At 50.1% G+C, this 24,240-nt stretch overlaps 1 protein-coding gene across 6 annotated transcripts in view; it reads left to right on the plus strand.

Annotated features, from left to right (window-relative positions):
• Positions 1–24,240, plus strand: part of SCMH1 (Scm polycomb group protein homolog 1) — a 62,571-nt gene that overhangs the window by 13,066 nt on the left and 25,265 nt on the right. For 5 of the 6 annotated variants that reach the window (XM_054292659.1, XM_054292658.1, XM_054292660.1 and 2 more), the window contains exons 2-8: positions 1,894–2,000; positions 5,712–5,796; positions 8,301–8,369; positions 13,149–13,219; positions 15,314–15,548; positions 17,954–18,042; positions 18,528–18,771. In XM_054292659.1, coding sequence (XP_054148634.1) covers positions 5,772–5,796; positions 8,301–8,369; positions 13,149–13,219; positions 15,314–15,548; positions 17,954–18,042; positions 18,528–18,771 — 733 coding nt within the window. In that variant the 5' untranslated portion in view covers positions 1,894–2,000; positions 5,712–5,771. The remainder of the gene's footprint in view (positions 1–1,893; positions 2,001–5,711; positions 5,797–8,300; positions 8,370–13,148; positions 13,220–15,313; positions 15,549–17,953; positions 18,043–18,527; positions 18,772–24,240) is intronic. The other variant, XM_054292657.1, reaches the window with a different exon arrangement.

Genomic DNA, 24,240 nt, shown 5'->3' on the forward strand with positions numbered 1-24,240 from the left:
TTTCCTGAGGGAATTCCTGAGGGAATTTGTAAGGGACAGCTCTTTACTGCTGGAAACATTGATGGGGTTTGATGGAAACATCACTGTGGAGAAAACCTCAGCTGAAGCAGAGGTTACATGGAAGGGATTTTTAGTGGCTGCAGTGGTCGTGGTGCTCCAGCCCTGTGCTTTTGTGGGGAACAAATCAATGACTGCAGGCACTTTGCATCATGAGAAACTGTCAGGATTCTCTTTTGGCAGCCCCATGGGATTTCCAAGGAGCGTCATTCTCACAGTCCTCTGTCAATATGCAGAGTTTCCTTTTTTCCTCCGAATCCTAATCTGTGGCTATGTATCTGACCTAATAAAACCATTTTCCAGCCTCACTGCTGGTGGTTTTCTTCCTCTTCTCTGAAAGCCTCTGGCCTGCTGGCAGTGCCATTGTCCAGCGAGGTTTGAAGCTTGGCACGCTGTCAGCAAACCTTCAGGTTCCCTTTCAATCGCACATGGGAGTGCTGAGATCCCACTTGGACTCCATCCCAAGGTTCACCATAATCATCCTTGTATAATAGGAAGTCCAAACAACCCCAGGAAATAATTCAGATGTGACTGGTGCCTTGAGTGGAACAAAGAAGTGCCTAGAAGAGACATTAAGAGCCTCTGCTCTAACTCCTTTGATAATTATGCACTCTGAAGGAGCAGAGGCTTTGGAGATAAAGGGATTACATGCATCTCATGAGGTCTGGAAAGATGGGACAGCATCTTCCATCCACATTTTCTCATTTTTGTTTTACTGATATTGCATTTGCCACATTTTGTGGAAGAATATTGCGGAGTAGGCTCCCCTGTAACCCTGCAGTTGCCTTCCAATCTGGCACAGGTAAATTGAATCTGACTGCCCTTAGGGATGAGCTTTTGGAAGAGCCTGTTGGCAAGATCAGTGGGGGGAGAACTTAATTAGATTAAGATGCATTTTCACAGCGTTGCTGCAGGCTGTGCAGTGCTGCAGGAGCTGGGGATGCCCTGGGATGCTGTTCCAGCCCTGCCTGCCTGCCTGAGAAAAAGGAAAGTGCATCAGAGGTGTGAATCTCAGTGTAACTCACCAGGCAGTGAACAAACCATGTCCTGAGCTGTGTCCTGCCCCTGGCTGTGAGTGGGGTCAGCAGCCTGGCAGCAGGCAAGGCTCAGCTTTTCCTTGCCCCAGCACAGCAGCTGAGGCAGTGATGTGGTGGGCAGGGTTTGGCTGGGCACCAGCCTTCATTCAGCTCTTGCTTGGGGCCTGGGTACTGATGGCCCGGGGGTCTCATGCTTTGATACTCCTACAAATGCTGCTTTGCTTTTCGATGTCTGTCATTTCTAAGGTTACTCATTTGCTTCTCTTGATAACTTCCTCCACAAGGAAGTTGCATGTCTATTAATTTCCAATGAACTGTTCCTTCTCCCTGGTATATACTTGGGAGTTTTTTACTTTTGTAGGTTTGCTCTGCTGCACTGGGAAGGGATAATTTGGAGTCCCCAGTTCTCTCTCTTCATGCTACTCATTATTTTATGTGCCTCTCCTGTGGTCTCTCTCCTTTTCATTACTAATCAGGTCTAGTCTTTTCAATCCTCCTTTGTGTGATAGTTTCATTTTACAAAAGCTGAACTAGTTTCTATCAGCTCAGTTGATGTGATCTTACTCATATCAAAGGTGTTTAACAGCCGCAGTCCCGTGTACTCACTGCAAGCTCAACTTAAATTGTGTCAAGTTCTGTGCTGCTTTGTGAGTGCAAGTGGGAATGTTTGTTACAGCTGTCTTTAAATTTAAATTTGGATGTTTTAAATGAATTAAATATGAACATGAATTATGCAGCTGGTAACTTAGCCTTTCTGCAATTAAATGCAAACTTTTTCATTTTGTCTCTGTGCTTTCAGGTTTTGCTATGCCGCAGTGTTTGTACTGACTCTGCTGTCTTGTAGGAGTGATGGGGAACTAGAGCCCATGACAGTTCAGTGGAGCCCTTGGCACTTTTGATATCTTGGTGAGTGAAAGTTGTTTGAAACTCTGGGAGAGGAACTTCATCCGCTACTAAAGGCAGCAAATTAGTTGGTCTTTTTTACTTTTTTAAGGTAGCATCCTGCTGAAGTGAATTTGCACATTGATCTGTCCTTTCAGGTTATAAATTCTGGAAGCCAGCACTCTGTAATGCTGTAGTTCATGCTTGGGAGATTATCTTGATCTCCACAAGCAGGAGGAACGCAGCTTTTGAAAACAAGGGGAGTTTGAACTCTGCTGTGCAGCTCTGTGCAAGTGTCAGGCTCTGGAGATGGAGCATTGCCGCGTGTGCTGGGCTGTGGAAATCTCAAAGGCTTTATTTGATGCAACAGTAAGATTGTGTCCTCTGTGCCATGGATCCAGCCAGCAGGTCCTCATCAGGGGCATATTTGTGCCTGGGGTGATTCTGGAAGATCTGTCTCTGTGGGTAGCCTGGTTTTCCTCCTTGTCTGTACCTTCTGCTATTTATTACCTTCACGTTTTCTCAATCTTCAGTCCCTGAATGGAGTAAAGGTTGCATCCATTGGTACCATGGTTGTCCTGTCCACAGGTGCCTGTGGGCTTGTCTGTTCTGCCTTTGACTTTCTTCTCTCTACACTGAATTCTCCTCACTGGGGCATTTCAGCCTTGTCAAAACCTGTAGAGTGATTCCTCCTGCCATGCAGTGAGATAAAGTCCCTGGGTGTTTCAGGCTGGAAGGAGCTTTCAGAGGTTGTCTGCTCCAATGCTGCATGCGGAGATGGGCTGACTTTGAAGTCAGAGTCAGGTACAAGGTGAGATCAGGCTGGCAGGGGAGGGAGCTGCTGATGTTTGGAGTATCTCCAAGGGTGGAGATTTTACAGCTCCTCTGGGCAGCTATAAATTACAGTCAGTGGAAATGATCAGTTCCCAAGCCCTGTGTTAGTAAAGCCCAGGGGCAGCTCCTGTCTGTGCTCCCTGTGACAAGGGAGTGGCTGGAACTGTGTCAGGGCAGGGTCAGGCTGGATGTAAGGAAAAGGTTCTTTCCCCAGGAAATGGGCATGACCCTCAGCCTGCCAGAACTCCAGGAGCATTTGGACAACACTGTCACACACCCCAGGGTGGGACTGCTGGGGCTTCTGTGACAGGCCAGGAGCTGGATTTGGTGATGCTTGTGGATCCCTCCCAGCTGGGATTGTACGGTGTCTGTCTCCATGGCTGAAGGAGGACATCCCTGCATCCTAGGGCAGGAGCTGTCCTTGGCCCTGTCCCTGTCCCTGGGATGCAGTGAGGCTGGTGGCCCCTGGAGTTTGCATCATGGAGTTTGGCTCTGCCTCTTCTCCAGGCATTACATGACTCTGAGCACTCTAATTATTTTGCTTTTTTTTTTCCCCTTGAATTATGATTTTGCAGGATTAACCCACATATTGCTGTCCTATGGTGTGAGAAGTACAGGGAATCTGGGTGGTGCAGAGCTGTGTCAGAGGCTCATGGAGGCTCGCAGGAGTCAGGCTGGGGCTGTCACATTTGGGAAGTTTCTTAGAAGCATATTTTAGAGTGTATTTCAGAGTACAGTGTCCTTGAGCTGGCACTCATGTGGCTCTCAGCAAGTGGGATCCCCATGCAGCTTAAGTTTCCTCCTTTGGGGAAGAGTCACCATTTGTTTATTTGTTTATTTAAATTGGACATTTACAACATCTCATTCTCTTCCATGACACGAGATCTTGCTGAGAGCCTGCTGCAGTGTTGACTGAGGGATACCAGCAGTCAGCTCTGTGCTTTATAAGGATCAGAGAATTACAGAATCATTAAGGTTGGAAAATACCTCCAAGATCAAGACCAAACACCACCATGTCCACTACACCAGAGCCACATCCAGACACTTCTTCAGCAACCACCACCTCCCTGAACAGCCCATTCCCATGCTTGACACCCCTTTCTGTGAAGAAATTCTTGCTGGTGTCCAACTTGAACCTCCCCTGGCACATCTTGAGGCTGTTTCCTCTTGAACTGTTCCATTGAAGAAAAGACTGACCCTCACCTGTCTGCCCCTCCTGTCAGGGAGTTTTGGAGGGTAACAAGGTCCCTCTGACCCTCACCTGTGTGTCCTCTCCTGTCAGGGAGTTTTGGAGGGTGACAAGGTCCCCCTCAGCCTCATTAGGTTATTGGGCCATAACCTTTCACAAACCCTGTCTGAGCAGCTCAAACACAGTCACAATGTTTTTTCTTCCAATACTTCTGAAGGGAACAGGTCACACATCCCTGCCAGCAGGGTTCTGAGGTGCTCAGGCTGAAGCAGCTTTTCAGAAGCCCTCAGAGGGGCACAGGAACTCCTGTGCCATGAGATTTATGTGTGTGGGTACTTGAGAAAGTCCCACAAACAGCAGAGGGGAAGAGCCAGAGATGCAGAATGCTTGTCTGGTGCCTTTATAAATAAACACCTTTCAGCCTGGTTTTTATGTCTAGGGGACTTTTCCTGTCAGGACTGCTAGCCTTTAATAAAAATGACTGAAGAAAATTATGAAAAGAAACCTTAAAAGTTGTAAATAACCTTTCACATGTAGGTTACCTTCTGCTATTGAAAGAGAAACCAACCTTACTCCTTTCACAAGTGTGTACAGACACACACACTATTTAGGAGAGAGGCAATAAGTGACTACTGTGCACCTTTTGATTTGGATTAAAAAACAACCAGTATTTAATAATCATTCAGTATTTTTCTTCTCAGAGTATTGCTCAGTGTTGCATGTAAAGAGGCTGTAGTTTGTAGAGCTGTTACAGCAAATTAAACTCTATTTCTCTTACATGTAGAAAAAGCCTGGTTTTCAAAACCCCAAACTCTTGCCAAGTTGGATCTGTAAATAACCTTTAAGCAGCCACTCAGTGCTGCGTCCTGAGACAGCTTCCTCCTTCTCCTGACTGCCCCACTGTGAACAAAATGGAATTATATTGATACAATTAATCTTTCATTAGTTAGTGGAGTGTCAAAACATGCTATTCGTGGCTTTCCCAAGGGCTGGTTTGTGGCTCAGCCATTCATTTGGGTGTTTTGTGGCAGGGCTTGGCAGGGCTGTGTGGGTGTGGCAGCTCTGCCCTGTGAGAGTGCTTGTGTTGGGTGCCTGTACATGACCACCACACATCTCCCAGGAGCTCTGATTTTTCAGCAATATTTCTTTATAACAAGAATGCAAATGCCTTTGCTTTTTGGGCACAGTCCAGGCAGTTTTTCTCCAACCAGGAAAACAAAAATTGCAGCACAACTTGGACACTCGTGGCAGTACTAACAGCAAAAGTATTTCCTGGGTCATTGTCCAATTTCTCATCCTTATTCCCCAGAACTGCTGTGAGCAATTTGAATTGTAAGTGGCAAGCTGGGGATTGCTGTGCTGCCTTGCCAGAGTTAATGTTATGTTTCCGTGTGTTTTCTTTCATAAATTCCAGCTCTGCCTCCCTTTGTTAGTGAGTGGGAGCAGCCCCTCCTTCCACACACACGCTCTGGACCCGCTGTAGGGTTAGCACAGAGACAGCCATGAGCTCCTTGTGCTTATTCCTGCTGCCATGAATTTGTTGTTGCCCACAAATTGGAAAAAGTTTGAGGGGGTGAAATGAGTTTTGTGTGTTCTGTGCTACCCCAGGTGACAGAATGTGGTTTTCCCCCCACTGTGTGATGAGTTAATGCTGCAGATGACTGTGTGCTCCAGAATGGGCAATTTTCTCATCTTTGTTTCTTTTGTCCTAGACATCTTCAGTCCTGTAAGAGCAGCCCAGTCCCAGGATAAGGACAGAAGCAGGTGGTAGAATGCGGAAACCAGGCCCTCAGAAAGGTGAGCAGTGATTTGGCACAGCCAAGGGCCCTGCAGTGAGCTGGCATGGCCTGAGTGCCTCAGTGGGGTGGGAGCTGAGGGGATGTGGCTGGAAGCCCAAAACTGAGTTGTGTTTCTCAATCCATGTGCAGAGAGCAGTTCATCAATCCCCTCTGTGACAGGAAGAGGAGAGTCCTTTTTAGGGGCATCCCTGCAGCTCATGGAGGGTGCCCTGCAGAACCCAGGGCACCATCTGGCAGAGCTCCCAGCATGAGGCAAACTGCCTGAGCTGGCACAGCCTCCCCCTCTAATGAGGCATGAAACCAGAAACCAGCCTGCCTTGTGGAGAGGAAATCTGTCAGGAGGTTCCCCTGCCACCCAGTCCCTTGGCCCCTCGCTCAGCACGTGCTTCCTGGGTCCTGCATCCCCAACAAAAAGGGTGAAGCCAAGCAGGCTGAGCTGCTCTGGCTTCTTGTGCTGAACAGAAATATTGATTTCCTTTAGTGCTGTGCCATGCATGTGCGTCTGACTGGAGTGATCTCATCAGGGAGGAGGGGGGAAGGGAGAAGGGAGAGGATGGAGCATCCTCCACAGCTCTTTGTTCACATCTGCTCCACACTCCCAAGGTTTATTGCAGGAGATTTCTATGCTCGATTTCTCTGCTCCCTTTATTTTTTTTTTTAAATGTCTCCTTTGCTTCTGTCGTGGTTCATCTTACAGCGGCATTATCCTCTTCCTAACGCTGCTTGTCCTTTAATGAAGTGAAAATAAATGAAGGAAAGCAGGGAATGGGGAGACCCTGCTGTGAGGCAGCTGGAGGGCTTGGCAATAAAGGAGCCTGGTTGATTAGTCAGCAGCATGGCCCAGGCCAGGCTGGCTGGGTTCAGCCTCACTCACAGCTTGTTCTCTGTGCTCCTGGAGCCTGCAGCCAGCCTGCCTCTGTGACCTGGGCTCACAATGCCAGCCTGTGGGCTGCAGAGGCAGCACCTGCACTGTGCACATGTGGGTTTCTGTCCTACTTACCTGCTTTTTTAATAATGCATTGAACTTGCTCTGTTTCTTTATTTGTCGGCGGAAATTCTTGTTTCGCTCTCTTTTCTGCTGCTTTTGTATCCTGCTTAATGAGGATTTTTGCATGTTAAAGGTTAAGAACAAAATGTACCTTCACCTGCAGAGTGTGGTGAGAAGCTCCTTTGAGTGCATGGATGCTGTTAGAGTTTCCTGCAGCACTGAGGGGAGCCTTACCCACCCAGGGGGCTCCTTTGCTCCTGCCTTAAATACTTTATGTCCTTTATTCTTGCTTTCTTAGGGACATGGCACAATGCTGTGCCTCGTGGTAATGCATTTATTAGGAAGGGTGTCCTTCAATCCTTTTCATTCATTTATGTCTCTCCAAGGAGGCTCTTTGTCTGGCCCATGTCTAGGGAATCTGTGGCCACACTCCATATGTCCCTCGTGTTCATTTAAGGGATTCTGATCTGGCATCCCCCTGTTGGGCTGGAGGCTGTTGGAGGCAGGGTGGGCATCCCCCACTTCTTGCTCTATCACTTTCCAGAGCCATAAAACCTACAGGCTGTCCTGTCCATTGTGCTGAAAAGAACATGTCAAGAAGAGAAGATTGTAAAAATAATTGTCCCAAAGCAATTCCAGACACATCAAGACACCCCAGGCCACTTTAGAGGCAGCTCTTAGCCTGCCTCTTCCAGCTACTGCTCAGATTTCAAACCTTTTCCTTTCACAAGGAACTGTTTTTCATGGGGGCAAGGCACATTTCACAGGGCACTACCAAGCTGCTGTCTACAATAGCCCTAAAAATGATCTGTAAAATAAAGGAGCTGCACTCCAGGGTGCCAGCCTGGCAGCAGCAGGTTGAGGAGCTGCTCAGGGTGAACTCTGCCATGGGACAGGACGAGCATTCCCACTTTTTGCTCTATCACTTTCCAGAACTGTCTTGAGATCCTCAAATTTTTAGAGCTCTGAGACCCAAAGTTGTCATGTGCAAAAACAGTTCATGTGAATTGCTCTGCAGAGCTGGTGCTGCTTTGCTGTGCTCTCCTCTGAGCAGCAAGGGACACAAGGAAACTGCTGTTGTGTGTGGAGAGGACACTTGTGCAGATTTTCAAAGTCACCACTAAGGGCTGAGGTTGCTTGTGTGGAGTAACCTGGAGTTGATACATAAGGAGCCATTCTGCACCAAAGATCCTCATGAGCCATTTTTAGTGGCTGTTATGTTTGTTCCTCTCAAGCCCTTATTCTCACAGCTAAAATGATGGAGTTTGCTGTTCTTTATTGCTTGTCACCAAAGGAGAACAGTGGCTGGTGGGAACTGAACAGGTATTGAGGTGCAGATGTGGATCCCTCCTGTCAGGTACCTGTGGAGAGGAAGGGAGCACACCCAGAGATGGAAGCAAATTATCCACATTGCTGGGGTCAGGACAGGGAGGTCACTGCTCCCCACAGACAGTGCAGAAGGGCGCATTGCCTGGCTCCTTGCCCTGACACAAATGCTCTGTTTCTTGTCTCAGCCATAGACTGGAAAGATGGTAAAAAGCACAAGTACAGCCGCCCGTCAGAGTCTCCCTCCCAGTACCAAGGTAAGAGAGCTCCCTTCTTCTCCCTGCTTTTTTTAGCCCTCCCTTCTCCCTTTTGTGATTTCTGAAGGGTTTTTTTGACAAGTGCATGGTGCAGCAGTGAATATTGGTGATCACCTGCAAGAAACTCTGAGCAGCTCATCACTGCTCAAAGTGTGGGCACATCCTTGTAGGGTTTGGGCCTGGAGAAGAGAAAGGTATGAGGAGACCATAGAGCCCCTTCCAGTGCCTCAGGGGGCTCCAGGAGAGCTGAAGAGGGACTTTGGACAAGGGTCTGAATTGGCAGGACAATGGGAATGGCATCTTACTGTCAGAGAGCAGGGTTAGATGGGATATTGAGAATAAATTTTTGTTAAATTCTTCTATTTATTATTGAGAATAAATTCTTGTTAGGGTTAGATGGGATATTGAGAAAAAATTCTTTTTAGATTTTGTCAGGGTTAGATGGGATATTAAGAATAAATTCTTGCTGGGCAGCCCTGGCACAGGGTGCCCAGAGAAGCTGTGGCTGTCCCATCCCTAGAAGTGTCCAAGGCCAGGTTGGACGGGGTTTGAAGCAACCTGGGACAGTGGAAGGTGTCCCTGCCCACGGCAGGTGGAAAGGAGTGGGCTTTAATGTCCCTTCCAAACCATTCTGTGATTCTGCACAGTGAGAGGGTAAAACTGCAGCATCTGGCACCCTGTAATCCAGGCTGGAAGGATTTCGGGTCAAAGCTGCATTGGGACACCTCTGAGGAGAGCAGGACAGAGCAGACAGCACCCTGGTGTTTCAGAGCTGTTAGTTTTGACTCACACATTGTCAATTTTACTGAGCAGGACTGAGCAATGGGGCTCATGTTAGCAGTGCAGCTGGATTGATGGCTGAGCAAAGTGCCTGGGATGGGGCAGGGTTGTGTTATGGGAGCCTCCTCAAGCCAGGTCTCATAAGCTCTCAGAGGCCTATAACACATTCAAGATAGCTCAGCTACTTTTGGAGGCATAAAAATCAGCAGGATGGCTTCTGTTGCAGTGTTGGAAACAAAAAGGTTTAATAAAAGGCAAAATAACAAACAGAGGAAAACTGAGCTAGGTGCAAGAGGTCCTTGCTCCTGGTAAAACACCTTACAAAAGGGATTAGTTTCTTTGTTCACTTATTTTTCTAGTAAATAGGCCAGGTGGGACTTTTTGCTTCTGTCCCATTGGCCATCCTTAAGTCCCCAGGCCTATGAGGTGGCTTTTTCACCTAATGGAGGAGAGAAACTTCTGGGCTTCTTTGCTTTTTGAGGGGACAGAGGATAGTTTTGTCACTCTGTCAACAAAAAGCACACTCCTATAGGGTGGGACAGCCTGTGGGAGAGCTGACCCTCAGGAGGCCATGCTCAGACATCAGGGACAGCCACTGTCACTGTCACTGGGATCTGCCAGCCCAGAGCATGCTCTGCTCATTTTCAAACTGTGCTGCTGCTTTCATGTGCTGCCTTGGTGCTCCTGAGCAGCCACACATATGGGCTGCAGACTTTAATGGGATGCCTTGATCTGGCTAGGGCACGTTCTCCCTCACAGATGTGACCTGAAACACACATGTATTGTTTCAGGTTGGATTGATGACCCCTCGGGAGCCAAAATGCTAATGGAGCCCAAAGCAGACTTCAGTTAAAGATATAAACACAAACTCCATCTTCATTTAAATTCTGGGCAAAGGATCAATGTTAAGTGCAACATAAAGAAAATCAAAACATGAGGGTGCAGAGCTGTATTGTTCACAGCTACTGCAGTTCGACCCCTTGGGTTTGTGGAGTGTTTTGTTTGGAGTAAATATTTTTGGAGGTTAAGACATCAGAGCCCAAATGTGACTCTCTGCCTGGAAGTAATATCTGCCTTTGGCATGAGCACACGACAAGGAGCTTTCCCAAGGCAAGCACAAGTGACAGACAGTCACCCCAGTGGCATTTCCACAGCCAAGGCACAGGGAATGACACAGGCTCCCAATCCTTGGCTTTGGTTTGGCTCACAGATGGAGCTGCAAAGAGGGTGTTTCTCATTTAAGGGTCTTTCTCTCGTTTCTTCCTGTGAAGACGATCCAATGTGCTGGAGAGAGTCAGAGAGGACTTGGGACAAGGGCCTGAAGTGCAGGGTTTCCTCTCATGCTAAGGGTGTGGTGGCAGCTTCCAAGTGCAGTTTGCAGTTTTTACCTTGGTCTGAGGGTAATCTTGAAGAAGTGCAGGTTCTACCTGTGCTTGCCCTGCCCTCTGTGTGTATGGGGATGGCTGGTAGTGACACTGCTGTATCAGCTCTGTCTTTTCTTAGAAGTCTTTCTGCTGCTTCTGCTTTTCTTTGCAAAATAAATCACCAGAACCATTAGTGATAGGAATGAGAGAATCACAGAACATCCTGGGCTGGAAGGGACCCACAGGATTATCCAGTGCAGCCCCTGGCCCTGCCCACACCCCCCAACAACCCCATCCCTGCAGCGCTGCCCAAATTTCTCCCCCATCCTTCATCTCCCCCATCCCTCACTCTCACACAATCATGGAATGTGCTGAGCTGGAAGGGACCCACAGGGATGATCAATCCCAACCCCAAACCCTGCCCAGAGCCCCCAGCCAGCCCAGCCTGGGCATCCCTGGAGCTCTGGCAGCCTCGGGGCCGTGCCCATTGCCTGGGCAGCCTGGGCAGTGCCAGCACCCTCTGGGGGAAGAGCCTTGCCCTGATCTCCAGCCTGAGCTGCCCTGGCCCAGCCCCAGCTGTTCCCTCAGGTCCTAGAGAAGCTGCAGTTCTAGTGCTGTGTGTGTCTCCATACAGTGGTTCAATCCCAGCAGGCTTTAGAATTAATCTCAAATAAGTTCCATGTCCAAACACTATTTTTAGAGGCCTGCAGCTGTGTCAGAAATTCTCTGCTCCCACTGGGGTTGTGCAGCACGGATCTGGGCTGTGGGCTGAGCTGCTGCAGGGAGCAGGATGGCCTGGCTTGGTGTGGAGGGAGTGGAAAGTGGGAAGATTAAAACCATGACAACTTTTAATAGTGATGGATTGAAAGCAGCTGAGGGGAGATTGTTTGGTTTTTTTTTTAAATAAAATTATCAAGCACAGCTGATCCTGTTCAGGCTGCTGGCTCAGGGCCTGGGGCTGACACTGGCGCTGCTCACCCAGTACTGTCACCTGGGTGTCCCCTGTGTTCTGGGGACAAGAAGGGCCACCCCATTCTGAGATGAGCCCAGATCAGCAACCAGAGTTAAGGAGTTAAGGCATTTCCAGGCCAGGAGTGCCCAGCTTTACTTTGCCTGCGTGTTTACTCCACATTATTCATACAAAGAGTTTCATTGACAGAACCAAGTATAAAATCATATCTTCAATTAAAGCAAAAGAATTTTGGTTTTGTGAGAGCCTCATTGCAGTAACTCACTGAATTTCTTCATTCACCCAGTGTGAGGCTGTGGCTGAAATGAAAATATGTGCCAGTGGATGGAGCTGAGCACTCTGTGGCATGGAGAGGGCTGTCAGTCTGCAAACAGCAACATTCAGCAATATTCAGCCAGTGTGGCAATGAAACTGTATTTTTTCTGTTCATTTTCCCCATTTTTAACAGTGTACTAGTCATCTGCATAGGAGGTGGTGAGAAAGCAGCATTCCTTGTATTTATTTGAAGCTTGTAGATTCTGAGGGCTCCTCTGTGCACGAGGCAGCACTGAAGCAGTGTGTGCTGACCTTACTGCCTCAGTTTTCAGAGGTGTGGTGTGTGCTGCAGTAGCTAAAATGGCTCTTAATGTAGCTTTTGTTTTGAAAATAGACTGATTAAGAACTTGCCTGACTCAGGGAAGCAGTGGCTGACTTTAATTGTGCTGCCACCACTGCTCTTGAAATGCCTTGAAAACAGTGGTCTCCCGGGAGCTGTTTGGATGAATACAAGTGAATGTCATGCTGCAAGGTTCCTCTCCCAGCTGCTCAGTTTAAATGGCAAAAGTCATGATTTGCTCAGATCACAGGAGCTTTTAATTCCTCATTTAATAACAGGTTTCCCTGGGTGGCATATTGCTTTTACCCTTCCTGCTGTATTCCTACCCTTCCCTTCCCCTACCCTTCCTGAGGAAGGGGCAGGCAAGGATGAAATGCATTTCCCCTGGCAGTAACATCAGTGGAAGGGGGCTTGAGGTTGGGTGTGAGGTATTGAGCTCAGTAAATCCCTGTTTGGAGGATCCCTGCTCCCATCCTGTGGATTTCAGGAAGTTAATTTTTGTCCTGTCCACTTATTGCTGGACTGTGTCTGTGCTGGACCAGGGGGACCATCCAGTCACCACAAACCAGATTCCTGTTCTAAATCCACAATTTACAATCATAGGATCACAGAATGGCTTGGATTGGAAATAACCTTAAGGATAATCTCATTCCAGCCCCCAAGCTGTGCTGCTCACAGCCCACAGTGACTGTTTGCAGTCCCCAGACTGAGTGATGTGTTTAATGAATGGTTTTGGAGGGACAGTTGTCTGGAGGACTCAGCAGATTCCCATCTGTGCTGGGTGGTTTCTATTAAGTTGCAGGTTGTTATCCTGGCTCTGTGCAGCCCCTTCTCAGCAGCACTGAGGCAGGAGGATGCCCAAGGCAGAGCTGTGCTTTGTTCTGCCTGTCAGTTGCAGTTGTAAATCTTCTGTGCTCACAAACACCAGAGGTTCTTGGTGAAAACACGTTGCCTGTGAGCACCTCCTCTGTGAGAAGTGCAGAACTGCCAGCTCAGGAGTCTGGCCAGTTCTTTTACTGAGAATTTTGCTCGTGCCTTCTTATTTGAATCCTTTTGTTTTTACTTCTCAGGTCACTTCACGTGGGAGAAGTACCTGAAAGAAACATGTGCCATCCCAGCTCCTGCCCATTGCTTCAAGCAGGTAAGAGGGTGAAAACAAGAAAGGTCAAGGGCTGTGGTCCACGGGGGGCCCTGGAGTTCTGTGCCTGGGATAGACCCCTGGCTTGGAAAGGAAGATACTTAAGGATATTGGAGACTTCGCAGAAATCCAAGTGCTGAAGCAAAGATTAAAAAGATGCACTTAGAGCAGCACAGAAGATTTTCCTCTCAGATGTGCATGTTGGGAGCATGAGTGTGCTACTAACTCTGCCAAGCCCTTGGAGAAAGTGTCCTGAGTAGGCTGGGATCCAGCTTTTGGTGGATCCTGCTCAATCAGGAGATTTTCAGCAGAATTCACCCAATTGTTGTGAATTGTTGAGAGAATAGCAGCCCCTGGGCAGCAGGTACTGAGCCCAGAGGTGACTGTGCTGAGTACAGGGGGTGCGGGAGTGAATCAGTGTGGGACACCTGGGTCTGGGCAGGAGGGAGCATCAGTGTCTGTGTGGGACTGGGTTTGGCTGGGTGATCTTCCCAGGAGAGGGTTAATCCCCTACACTGGGCACTGGTGGGGCTGCACCTCAGATCCTGAGATCAGTTTTGGGCCCCTCACAACAGTTTTGGGCTGGAGCATGTGCAGAGAAGGGAACAGAGCTGGGGAAGGGGCTGGAGCCCCAGGAGGGTCTGAGGGAGCTGGGAAGGGGCTCAGCCTGGAGGAAAGGAGGCTCAGGAGGGGCCTTGTGGCTCTGTACAACTCCATGACAAGAGGATGGAGACAGGTGGGGTCAGGCTCTGCTCCCAGGGAACAAGGGATAGGATAAGAGGAAAAAGCTTCAACTTGTGCCAGGGGAGGGTCAGGTTGTATATCAGGAAAATTTCTTCACTAAAAGGGTGATCAGGCCATGGAAATGTCTGCCCAGGACACTGGTGGAGTCCCCATCCCTGGAAGTGTTCAAAAACATGTAGTTGTGGTGCTTAGGGGTACTGGATAAGTGGTGGGCTTGGCAGTACTGAAGTTAGTGATCCTAGAGGTGTTTTGCAGCATTAATGACTCTGTGATTCCAACAGGACAGGCTTTAGTTGCCTAAGATGATGCAGGATGGAAGGACGGGGGTCTGTTACAGACGTGCCAGGGCTGGCTGAGTTCCCTGTGGTGCCTCTGCTGTGCCTGGAGGGGCTGTCAGCCTCCAGCAGGCCCCATTGGGTGCTCCTGCTGCTGGAAGCTTTGTGCCTGAGCTGGTGCATGCATGCATTGGCAATCCTGGTCTGACTGGCCCTTGTTGCTGTTGGTTTGGAGGGTCCCCAGGGAGCCCCCTAAGCTCTGTGTTCACTGGTAGCAGCAGGCAGGCTGTTTTGCAGAGATGATAAAAACTCCACAATTTTTGTGAAAGTTGTAAAGCCGGTATGTTTATTACAGCGCTGGACACACGTGGGAATCATTCCCCTAAAATGACATGGGTACTTCTGGGGACTTCAGGTCCCTTTTTATCCCCCTCTCAGATACATATGCACACAATTTCACAATAGGTTCATATTCATTTTTACAAATTTCACGTGACATTTGCCGCTAGTTCTTCTTTATCAGGAGGAATTCCTAGGTCAGGTTGACTGCTCTCACAGCAGTCTCTCTCTCTGTCACCCTCTGTTTTCCTCCCCTTATCTCTGTCCTTCAGTAAGGCAGTTTCCCTGAGCCTAGGCTTTTGCAGTCAGGCTAAATAGCTGTGTTTTCTAACCACAGACTCAACTCAAAAATGTACATTTCACGTAAATCAAAATGGATTTCTACCCTGGAAAATTTCTACTCTGCTTCAGAGACTCCACATGGCTTCTGAGGGTGTTGATTAGATGAGGGTTTATTGGGGGTCCCACCCCTGGGAGCAGCATGGTTTGAGGGAGAAGGGGGAGAGAGGGAGAGCATAGGGAGAGAAGAGCCAAGAGAGAGCCTGGTCTACCTCCCACAACCTAACAGGGAGATTCGAAGTGAGCACAGAATAATCCTTGGGCCAATGGAATTTACAGATCCATGATGCTTCAGGGGAGGATCACAGGCTTGGAACAAACCCTACATTTTCCAGGGGTGAAACAGAGCAAACCATTGAACTAAAACATAACACCACAGCCCTTGTTCCACTCCTTTCAGTCCTACACTCCACCTGCAAACGAGTTCAAGATCAGCATGAAGCTGGAGGCCCAGGACCCCCGGAACACCACGTCCACGTGCATCGCCACCGTGGTGGGGCTGACGGGCGCCCGCCTGCGCCTGCGCCTCGACGGCAGCGACAACAAGAACGACTTCTGGAGGCTGGTGGACTCTGCTGAGATCCAGCCCATTGGCAACTGTGAGAAGAATGGAGGGATGCTGCAGCCTCCTCTGGGTGAGCTGGAGTTGAGCTGGCCAATGAGGGTTGAGTTGATGGTGGGGAAAGTTTGGGATGTGGGAATGTTCCTCACTCAGGGCTCATCACGTGTGGTGGTGTTTGCAGGGGCCCCAGGATGAGGGGGCTTCTACTCTGGAACAGAAAGCCTCACCAGCTTCTGAGAATGAAAATTCATTATAAACTTCAAAATCCCTATTAAAAACTTCAAAATCCCATCAGCCTAAAAATAGACTTCTACTCTCTTACCTTCTTCCCCATTGCACTGTTTGTATCATGATCTATCCTACAGTTTGCAACATGATATATGGCCTCAGACCCCTACATTACAAAATTTTTCACCTACCTACTATTCTTCCTAATCACCATACTCATCCTAATCATTGCCAATAATCTATTTATCCTATTCATTGGCTAAGAAAGAGTTGGTATCATGTCCTTCCTCCTTCCTACTAATAAGCTGATGACATGGATGGGCAGAAGAGATGAGAATCTTGACTCCATGTTTCAGAAGGCTGATTTATTATTTATTATATATATTATAAAAAAGAAAATTATATATTAAAACTATACTGAAAGAATAGAAGAAAGGGTTTCATCAGAAGGCTAGCAAGGAAAGGAGGGAATGATACTAAAATCTTGTGACTGCTCACGGACTCAGCACAGGTGGCTGTCGCTGGTCATCTGAGCCCTTCCACCCCAAACCATTCAGTGATTCTGCTGCCCGTCTCTTCCAAAGCCCTGCGGGCCGGTGGGTCCCTCCTGTGCCTGATGTGGCCAGCAGAGGGCACGGGGTGCAGGTGGAACAGCCCTGGCTGTGCTCGGGAACAGGTCCGGGAGTGCTGCCCCGTGTGCCCGGCTCTGCTCTGTGTCACCCTGTGCCAGGGGAGAGGCCACGGTTAGCTGAGATGTTGGGGAAAAATTCTCCCATGTGAGCTTGGTGAGGCCCTGGCATAGTGGGATCAGGGAAGGTGTCCCTGCCCATAGCCAGGGAGTGGAACTGGATGATTTTGCACCCAGCATGAAGACAGGTAACTGAGCTAGTGCTGCAGGTGTCCTTCTGCTGCAGAGTTCAAGGGCCTAGAAAACCCAGTAAGGATTTTCTCTTTCCTGTAGTATTTTCCATGTGCACTCTTTCTTTACACAGATAATTCCAGTGACAGGAGCCAGAGAATGGCTGGGGCTGGGCCAGGGCAGCTCAGGCTGGAGATCAGGGCAAGGCTCTTCCCCCAGAGGGTGCTGGCACTGCCCAGGCTGCCCAGGCAATGGGCACGGCCCCGAGGCTGCCAGAGCTCCAGGGATGCCCAGGCTGGGCTGGCTGGGGGCTCTGGGCAGGGTTTGGCTTTGGGATTGATCATCCCTGTGGGTCCCTTCCAGCTCAGCACATTCCATGATTGTGTGAGAGTGAGGGATGGGGGAGATGAAGGATGGGGGAGAAATTTGGGCAGTGCTGCAGGGATGGCCAGGGTGGGGTTGGTTGGGGGTCTGGGCAGGGCCTGGGGTTGGACTGGATCATCCTTGGGGTCCTCTCCAGCCCAGGATATTTTGTGATTCGCATAAAATGTTTTCTTTGCCACTGTGGGAGCTGAGCTCTCCCATCCTATGTGGTTGTGGCTACTTGGGTTGGTTTCCAAGCTGATCTGGCAGAGCTCAGGGCTGGCAGGGTGACCTGTGCTGAGCACTGCAACCTTGGCAAAGTTTTGCCATGTTCTTGGTCCAGATCCAGTGCCAGGATTACCTTCAAAACTCCCCAAACACAGCTGAGCAGCAGAAATTGCCTGTGCAGGAAGATGCACATTTAGCAAAGCTACTCTGTGATATCCAGAGCCTTCTGTTGGTTGTATAGTCATAGTCAGTGCCACATACTTCAGAGCATGTGAAATTGCTTTTTTCTTCCCATAAGCCCTCTCTTGTTATTTCTCCACTTTTTTCACAGCAGGTGTCAAGCCAAAACCTGCCTTCCTTCCCTGTAATGTGTTCCAGCCAAATCACAGCCTCTATTTCTCCAGATTAGCTTGCCTGCAGCTCACACTAGAGGTAGAGGAGGCCACCCAGAAGCTGTGATTCCCTGTTGAGGAAGAAATTCCATAGCCTGAGTGTGCACTTGCTGATTCATGTCTCCCCTGCAGCAGGAGCTGGCAGCACTGATGCTGCACAAAGTGCTCAGTCTGGATGGTCAATGGGATTGTTGTGATAAGTGAATATTGCAGTCAGACAGCTGTTTCCAGATGTTTCTTTTCAATAACACAAATGCTTTGCGTTCAGAATATCTGGCTAAAGTCCAGCATGGGAGGAGGGTGGTGTGGGATCACAGTTGTGTGAGTTGCCATCAGAGCAGGCATGTGCTGCCAGATCCTTCAACCCCCAGAGTCTAACAGTGTCCATCTCCTCTTCCCTCCCCTCAGGCTTCCGCCTCAATGCCTCCTCCTGGCCCATGTTCCTTCTGAAGACTCTGAATGGAGCAGAGATGGCTCCTGTCCGGATTTTTCACAAGGTATTTCCCTGTTTGTGCAGATCCTTCTGGCAGACTCAGGGCTGGTGTCTCATCAGAGATGTGCTGGTCCCATAGCAGGTGACACTGCACAGCTCAGGGCTGCTCTAGGACAGAGCTGTGTCATAGCAGTGTCAGGATGTAGCCAGAGGTCTGCCAAGGAAGTGTTTGGGCTTCAGGGCTCAGGCTTGAGGCAGGAGCTGGTTTTTCACTGGAGCTGCAGGTGCTGCTCATTGTGGGGAATGCAGGGTGGGAACATCAGCACCTCTGTGGAATGTCCCACTCCTGGGTTCGGTCCAGCAGTGAGTAGTGGACTTTGCTGCCTCTTGATCAAAGGGCAGTGGCTGTGTAGCCTATTGGGGTTCAAATCCAGCCCACCAACTCCCTTCAGCTCCTTGTGGAGTTGAGTTTGCTGGTGAGGGCACAGCCCTGGTGTGGGGAGGCGCTGCCATATCCCCTTTGAGCACATATTCCACTTCTTCTTGTAGGAACCACCATCTCCTTCCCAAAACTTCTTCAAGACAGGTATGAAGCTGGAGGCAGTGGACAGGAAGAACCCTCACTTCATCTGCCCGGCCACCATTGGGGAGGTGAGAGGTTCTGAGGTCCTGATAACATTTGATGGCTGGAGAGGTGCCTTCGATTACTGGTGCCGATATGATTCCCGGGACATCTTTCCCGTAGGCTGGTGTTCGCTGACTGGAGATAATCTGCAGCCCCCTGGTACAAAAGGTAAGGCCCACGTTGTTTTTTAGCTGGCTTGGCTCCTCCACTCAGCTCTCAAAGAGCAGCAAAGCAGGCAGAGACTGGCAGCAAGGACACCTGGGTGCTCTGTGTGGTTTTTGTGCATGGTAAAGGTGATCAGAGCTATAGCACTGGCACCAGGGTGCTGAGGAGTGGCTGTCCATAAAGCTGGGCAGGATGATGGCTCTGGGGAGGGAAGGTGCTGTATACAACATTGCTGAGGTTCTGCTCCTCTCCAGGAATTCCCTTGAAGTGTTTCCTGTGCCTTTGAACCACATTTTGCTGTGTAGTTTTTCTCAGGGGGAATAGTGAGAAGTGTGAAGCTGCAGGACTGCTCCTCTTTGGACCTGGGGCAGTTTTCTTTGCTGTGAACGTGGACAAAGCAGGTGTGGAGCAGGTTGTGCCTGTCTTGTTCTTAGGGCTATGATTGTTGGGTGGGAGCAGTGCTGGGGAACTTGATGGCCAGCAATGGGTTTGATGACTGGTTTGATTCTCAAGACCTGTCTCAAGCTATCTCTCATCACAGTTGTGTTTGGGCTCAGGGGGCTGTCACTGTCCCCAGGCACACCCCTCTGGCTGGCAAGCCCTGCACAAGGCTTGTCAATGAAATGAGGGGCAGGAGAGCAGCCTGTCTGCCAGAGCTGAAGGATTGCTTAGGAAAGGCATTTCTCTGACAAGACTGTTCCCTTTGAAAGTCCTGGGTCAGCTCGTGCTGCCCTGTCAGGCTGGTGCTGCCCTGGGTCCCTGGCATGGGCCAGGTCAGTGCTCAGGGCTGCAGGGCTGGTCTCAGTGCATTGCCTGAGGTGATGTGTGTGCAAGCCAAGCTGTGAGCTTCCCTTGGCTGATGATTCCTCTTTACCTTGAATTTCTACATTTTGCCTTGCTGTTCCCAGCCTCTCCCTCTCTTCTTGCTGCTTGTTGTGTCCCAGCTGAGCACTGGGGCCCTCTCAGGCAGTGGCTGACTGCTCCAGTGGTGCCCTGGTGCTCTCACAGGCATCTCCAGGGTGTCTCTCAGTACTGCACGAGTGGCTCAAGATGTGTTTGTGTTTGGTAGGAGCTTTCCTGGCAATAATCAGGGGGTGGAAGGTTTCAGGAGAATGGTGGAAGCTTCCTCAGGAGAAGTGGGAACCTGTCTGACCCTCAGCCCCAGCACAGGCAGCTCTGTTCCTCCCCAGCCTCCTCCTCACTTCATCTGCCAGGGGCTGAAGCTGTGAGTGAGCAGAGACCAGTCAGTTATCCAGAACCAAGATCCCATTGTGCCACCCCTTGGCAGGTGGCTGGGATGGCTTCTCCCTTTCCCATCAGTTCCATGTGCAGTCACTCTGCACTTCCTGCTCGTGTACAAAAATAGTGACCCCCAAGAAGTCACATCTCCCCACTCACCCTCAGGAAAATTTCTGCTCTTTTTGTAATTTTTTTCACCTCCTGGGACAAGAGCAGGGGTTGCATGAGACATGCAGAAATGCCAGGGAGTTGAGATCAGCCTTGTCTTTGTGCTTTTGCTTCTCCCTCTGTGACTGACTGCTCCCTCTCCTGACCGAGAATTTCTGACTTGCACTTTGTGGGATTAAACCAAAAGAACAGAGTGCTGGGAGCTTTCTCTAATGAAATTCCTCCTGTGTTTCCTCAGCCCTGCTCTGGTGGAGGGTTGAACACAGACCTGAGAGTGCTGCTCTTGGCAGGGTGGGAGGATGCATCACCACAGAGGAATTGCCTTTTCCTTGAGCTCCAATAAACCTTCTCCATGTGCCAGCCTGCAGCACCATGTGCTGGAGTCAGGCAGTTTCCCTTTCCTGGTGGGAATTCCTCTTAAAGAGAACTGGAGAGGCATGCAGGCAGTAGCTGCTGCTGTGAGAAACTGCTCTGTGCTCATTTACTGGGCTGACTTTGGCCCTTGTGGAAGGTGGGGAATCCTGTGAAGAGTTAACTCCATGGAGAATGAGTAGCAAAAAGAAGCCTCGTGGAATGAGCTCATGTTCAAGGGAAGCACAACTTCAAAGAGGGCAGGCATGTTTATTTAATGCTGGTAACTCCAGTCAGCTCTGATCTGGCTCTACTGCTGCCTGCCAGCAGAGGTGGAGGAGTGCAGGGCTTCTCCCAGCCATGGTCCTTCTGCATCTCCCATGGTCCTTCTGCATCTCCCATGGTCCTTCTCCATCTCCCATGGTCCTTCTCCATCCCCAGGGCCTCCCAGTCCCAGCAGTGTTTGCTGAGCTGGAGCTGCTGGAGCTGGGGCCCAGCCACTCCATGGTGCTTTCATTATGTGTTAAAGGAGGAAAGGGAGGTCAGACAGCAAGGAGAGGAGCAGCCTGCATGCCTGCTTGGTAATTCCAGTGCTGCCTGCTGCCTGTGCAGTGGCTGTGGGCTCCTGGGCATCTCCTGGTGCTCCTGTCTGCATGCTGCTCACCTTGGAGCTGGGGGATCCAAATCAACACATCACACAGGGGAAATGGAGCTCTGGGTGTGCCTGTGGTGGGTCCTGGTCCTCTCTCCATGTTGGTCACAGGCTAGGGATGGATGTTGGCTCTGCTGGGCTACAGAGCAAGGCAGAATGTGGGGGAGTTCATCCTGTGCACCCACAGCTTCTCCAGCTCAGCCTGGGGGGGCAGGTCCCAGTGGCTGTCCCAAAGGAGGGGAGTTCTGTGTGTGTGCAGCAAACTTCCCTCAGCACCCCACCCACACCTGGGGTGCTCCCAGGGATGTCCTTTGGCCAGGAATCCCTGCTCCACTCCTCATATGTGGTGTATAGCACCTTACATGTCTTTTCATGCCTCTTACATGTACTTTTTAACCTTTAAATACATATCTGTACCTTAAATACCCATCTGTGCACACCTTTTAGGAATATAAGGTGAAGTGGACTTTCTGTTCAGTGAGTTCTGAGTGCTGGCTGGGAGCTCTGCTCAGAGGGTTTAGAGTCAGAGAACATCCTGGGCTGGAAGGGATCCACAGGGATCATCAAACCCAGCTCCTGGCCCAGCACAGGACAGCCACAATCAAAGCAGCCTGAAGGGACCTTGCCCACACACACACACACATAGAGACACCAATGTCCCTTAAGTCTGCTCCTGTGTTTCATGTGGTACTGTGGAGGGCATGGAAATACTTTCACCTTGAGCACAGGGAAGCAGGAACACAGGTAAAGCCCTCAGTGTCTGTATCTCAGGAGGTTCCTGTGCTATTCCTCCATCCTCACTGATGCCAAGTTGCTCTGGATTCCTGATGGGTTTGCTACCCCCTGTCCCACCCTTCTGGATGCTCTGGGACACAGAGAGGGGTGACTGTGCTGTGGGAGAGGGGCAGTGCTGAAAGGGTTAAGGCTGGCAGGCAGAGCTGGAAGCTGCTCCAGCTCTGGAATTTGGAGCACTGGAATTGCTGCCTTGGCTGCAGCCCAGCTGGCAGAGAGCCCCAAACCCAGGCAGGCAGGGCAGAGCTGACACAGAGCTCATCCTGTGCCAGTGTGCCAGGGCTGGGGGGAGCTGGGGGAGGGCACTGGGGCACTGCTCAGTGCCTGCACAGCTCTGTGTGTGCCCTCAGACCCTGCTCCCTCTGCTTGCAGAGGCAGCCCATGGGAGCAGTTTTAGTATTTACCACAGGGATAGGCTGAAGGGAGCTCCATCCAGCCTGGGCTCCCAGCTCTGTGTTACCCTGAGACCAGAGCTGCCTGCTGTGACTCCAAGATGCTGATCCTGGACAGAAAGTTCATCAGGTTCTTCATTTCTCACCCCTACTGCTGCCATGTGATTTGTTGTTGAACTGCTTTGTCTCCTCAAAGGAAGATGATGATCAGCTGCTAGGTTTCCTGCCCAGGGGCAAAGGTAATGTGGATTTTATTATTTTATTTTGGACATGGCCTGGTTCCTTTTCCTTCTTCAGGGTGAGAACATAGTGGTGGGAAGAGGAGCCTCATCAGGAGTAGTTGGCAGGGTAAGAACTCAGGTGAGCTCCTGTGCATTCCTGCTTGGAGGAGATGGGAAAATATTAATTCATTCCTGTCTCTTCAGGACTGAGCTCACACATTAAGCTGGGTGACATTGCTTTGCACTGGCATGGCTGGTGTGGGGACCACAGTGGTTGAGTTTATGCACCAACAGCAGGAGGAAGGAGGGCACACAGAGCAGTTCAGGTGTTTGTTTATCCATGAGGGTAACACACAAGCAGCCCTGGAGCCTGGGGTTGCTGCCTCTGAGGCTGCTCTTGGAAGATCCCAAGAAGATCTTTTGAGTTATTTGGAGCACAGAGCCAAGGCTCTTACCAGTGACCCTGGCTCAGCTTGGATGTGTCCTGGATACATGTGGGGTTTGGGGGCTTGGTAAGGGAGCCCAACACTGCAAGAGCACCTGGGGTGCTGTCAGTGCCTGTGGCTCAGCAAACAGCAGATGGGAACCATGGCATGTTGCAGACCTGAGGGTGCTGAGTGATGTCCTGAGGCTGGCAGAGCCTCTGTGAAGAGGAACTGACCTGGGAGAAGCAGCTTCCTCTGCTCTCCAGCCTGTCCTTACTCTCAGTGTCTAGACCTTCCTCTCAACTTGACTTTTCCTCGTGTTTTATTCTGAAATATTTCATATCCCAGAGGACCTGGGTTTTGTTTAGGATGTTTCCTTCCCTTTTCCACCTTGCTTCTAACCCAAAACAGAGTTTCAATATCTCAGGGTGTTCCTGAGCCTTGGCAGGAGGTTCCTGGTGCTGGAACCTCCCTTTCTTTGGTTGAACAACACTGGGGCCATCACTTTGTTTCTGCAGGATCTCTGACCAGTAAAACCACTTCTGTTCACTGGGCCATGGTGCAGGTCTGAGTGCTTTCCAGGATGGAATTGCACAACCTCAAGGAAGAAGGGTGCTCCAGGGCTGTTATTTATAGGGGTCTAAAAGTGCCTGACTGAGCTCTGATTGCAGGCAGGGCTGCTGGCTCTGCCCAACCATGCTCTGCTGGTTTGGGAGCAGAGTGGAGTCAGCCTGAAGTGTGCCCAGGGTGGAAGTTCGTGTAGGAATTGCTGCTGGGGGATCCAAACCAGCACACCACATGGGGAAATGGAGCTCTGGGAGTGCCTGTGGTGGGTCCTGGTCCTCTCTCCACATCAGCCACAGGCCAGGGATGGATGCTGGCTCTGCTCTCCACAAGGAGAGCAGGATTTCCCATCGGGATGGAAGGGTTTAAACACTCAGTTTTACAAAACACTTCAAGGAGTTCACACTCCACGCCATATTCCAGCCTTGGTGACAGGAGCTTGGTCACCCTTTAAATTCCAAGATTTGGAGTCTTGTTCTTGATCCCTGTCTTTGCAGGGAGCCTTTGTCTCCCACCCTTGGTCCTGTGCTGTGTCTGCTGAGAGCTCAGCACAATCCAAGCCTGGAGCCTTCCCAGGGCCTCTGTTTCTGTCCCAGTTGTGCTCATGGGGGCACGTGATGATGGTCTCTGCTTTGGGAGGAATCACAGGGCTTGGAAGCTTTCACATT

This window comes from Melozone crissalis, unplaced genomic scaffold (genome assembly GCF_028551555.1).
Source record: "Melozone crissalis strain CALT ecotype California unplaced genomic scaffold, PUWL_Pcris_2 ptg000111l_1, whole genome shotgun sequence".
NCBI lineage: Eukaryota > Metazoa > Chordata > Aves > Passeriformes > Passerellidae > Melozone > Melozone crissalis.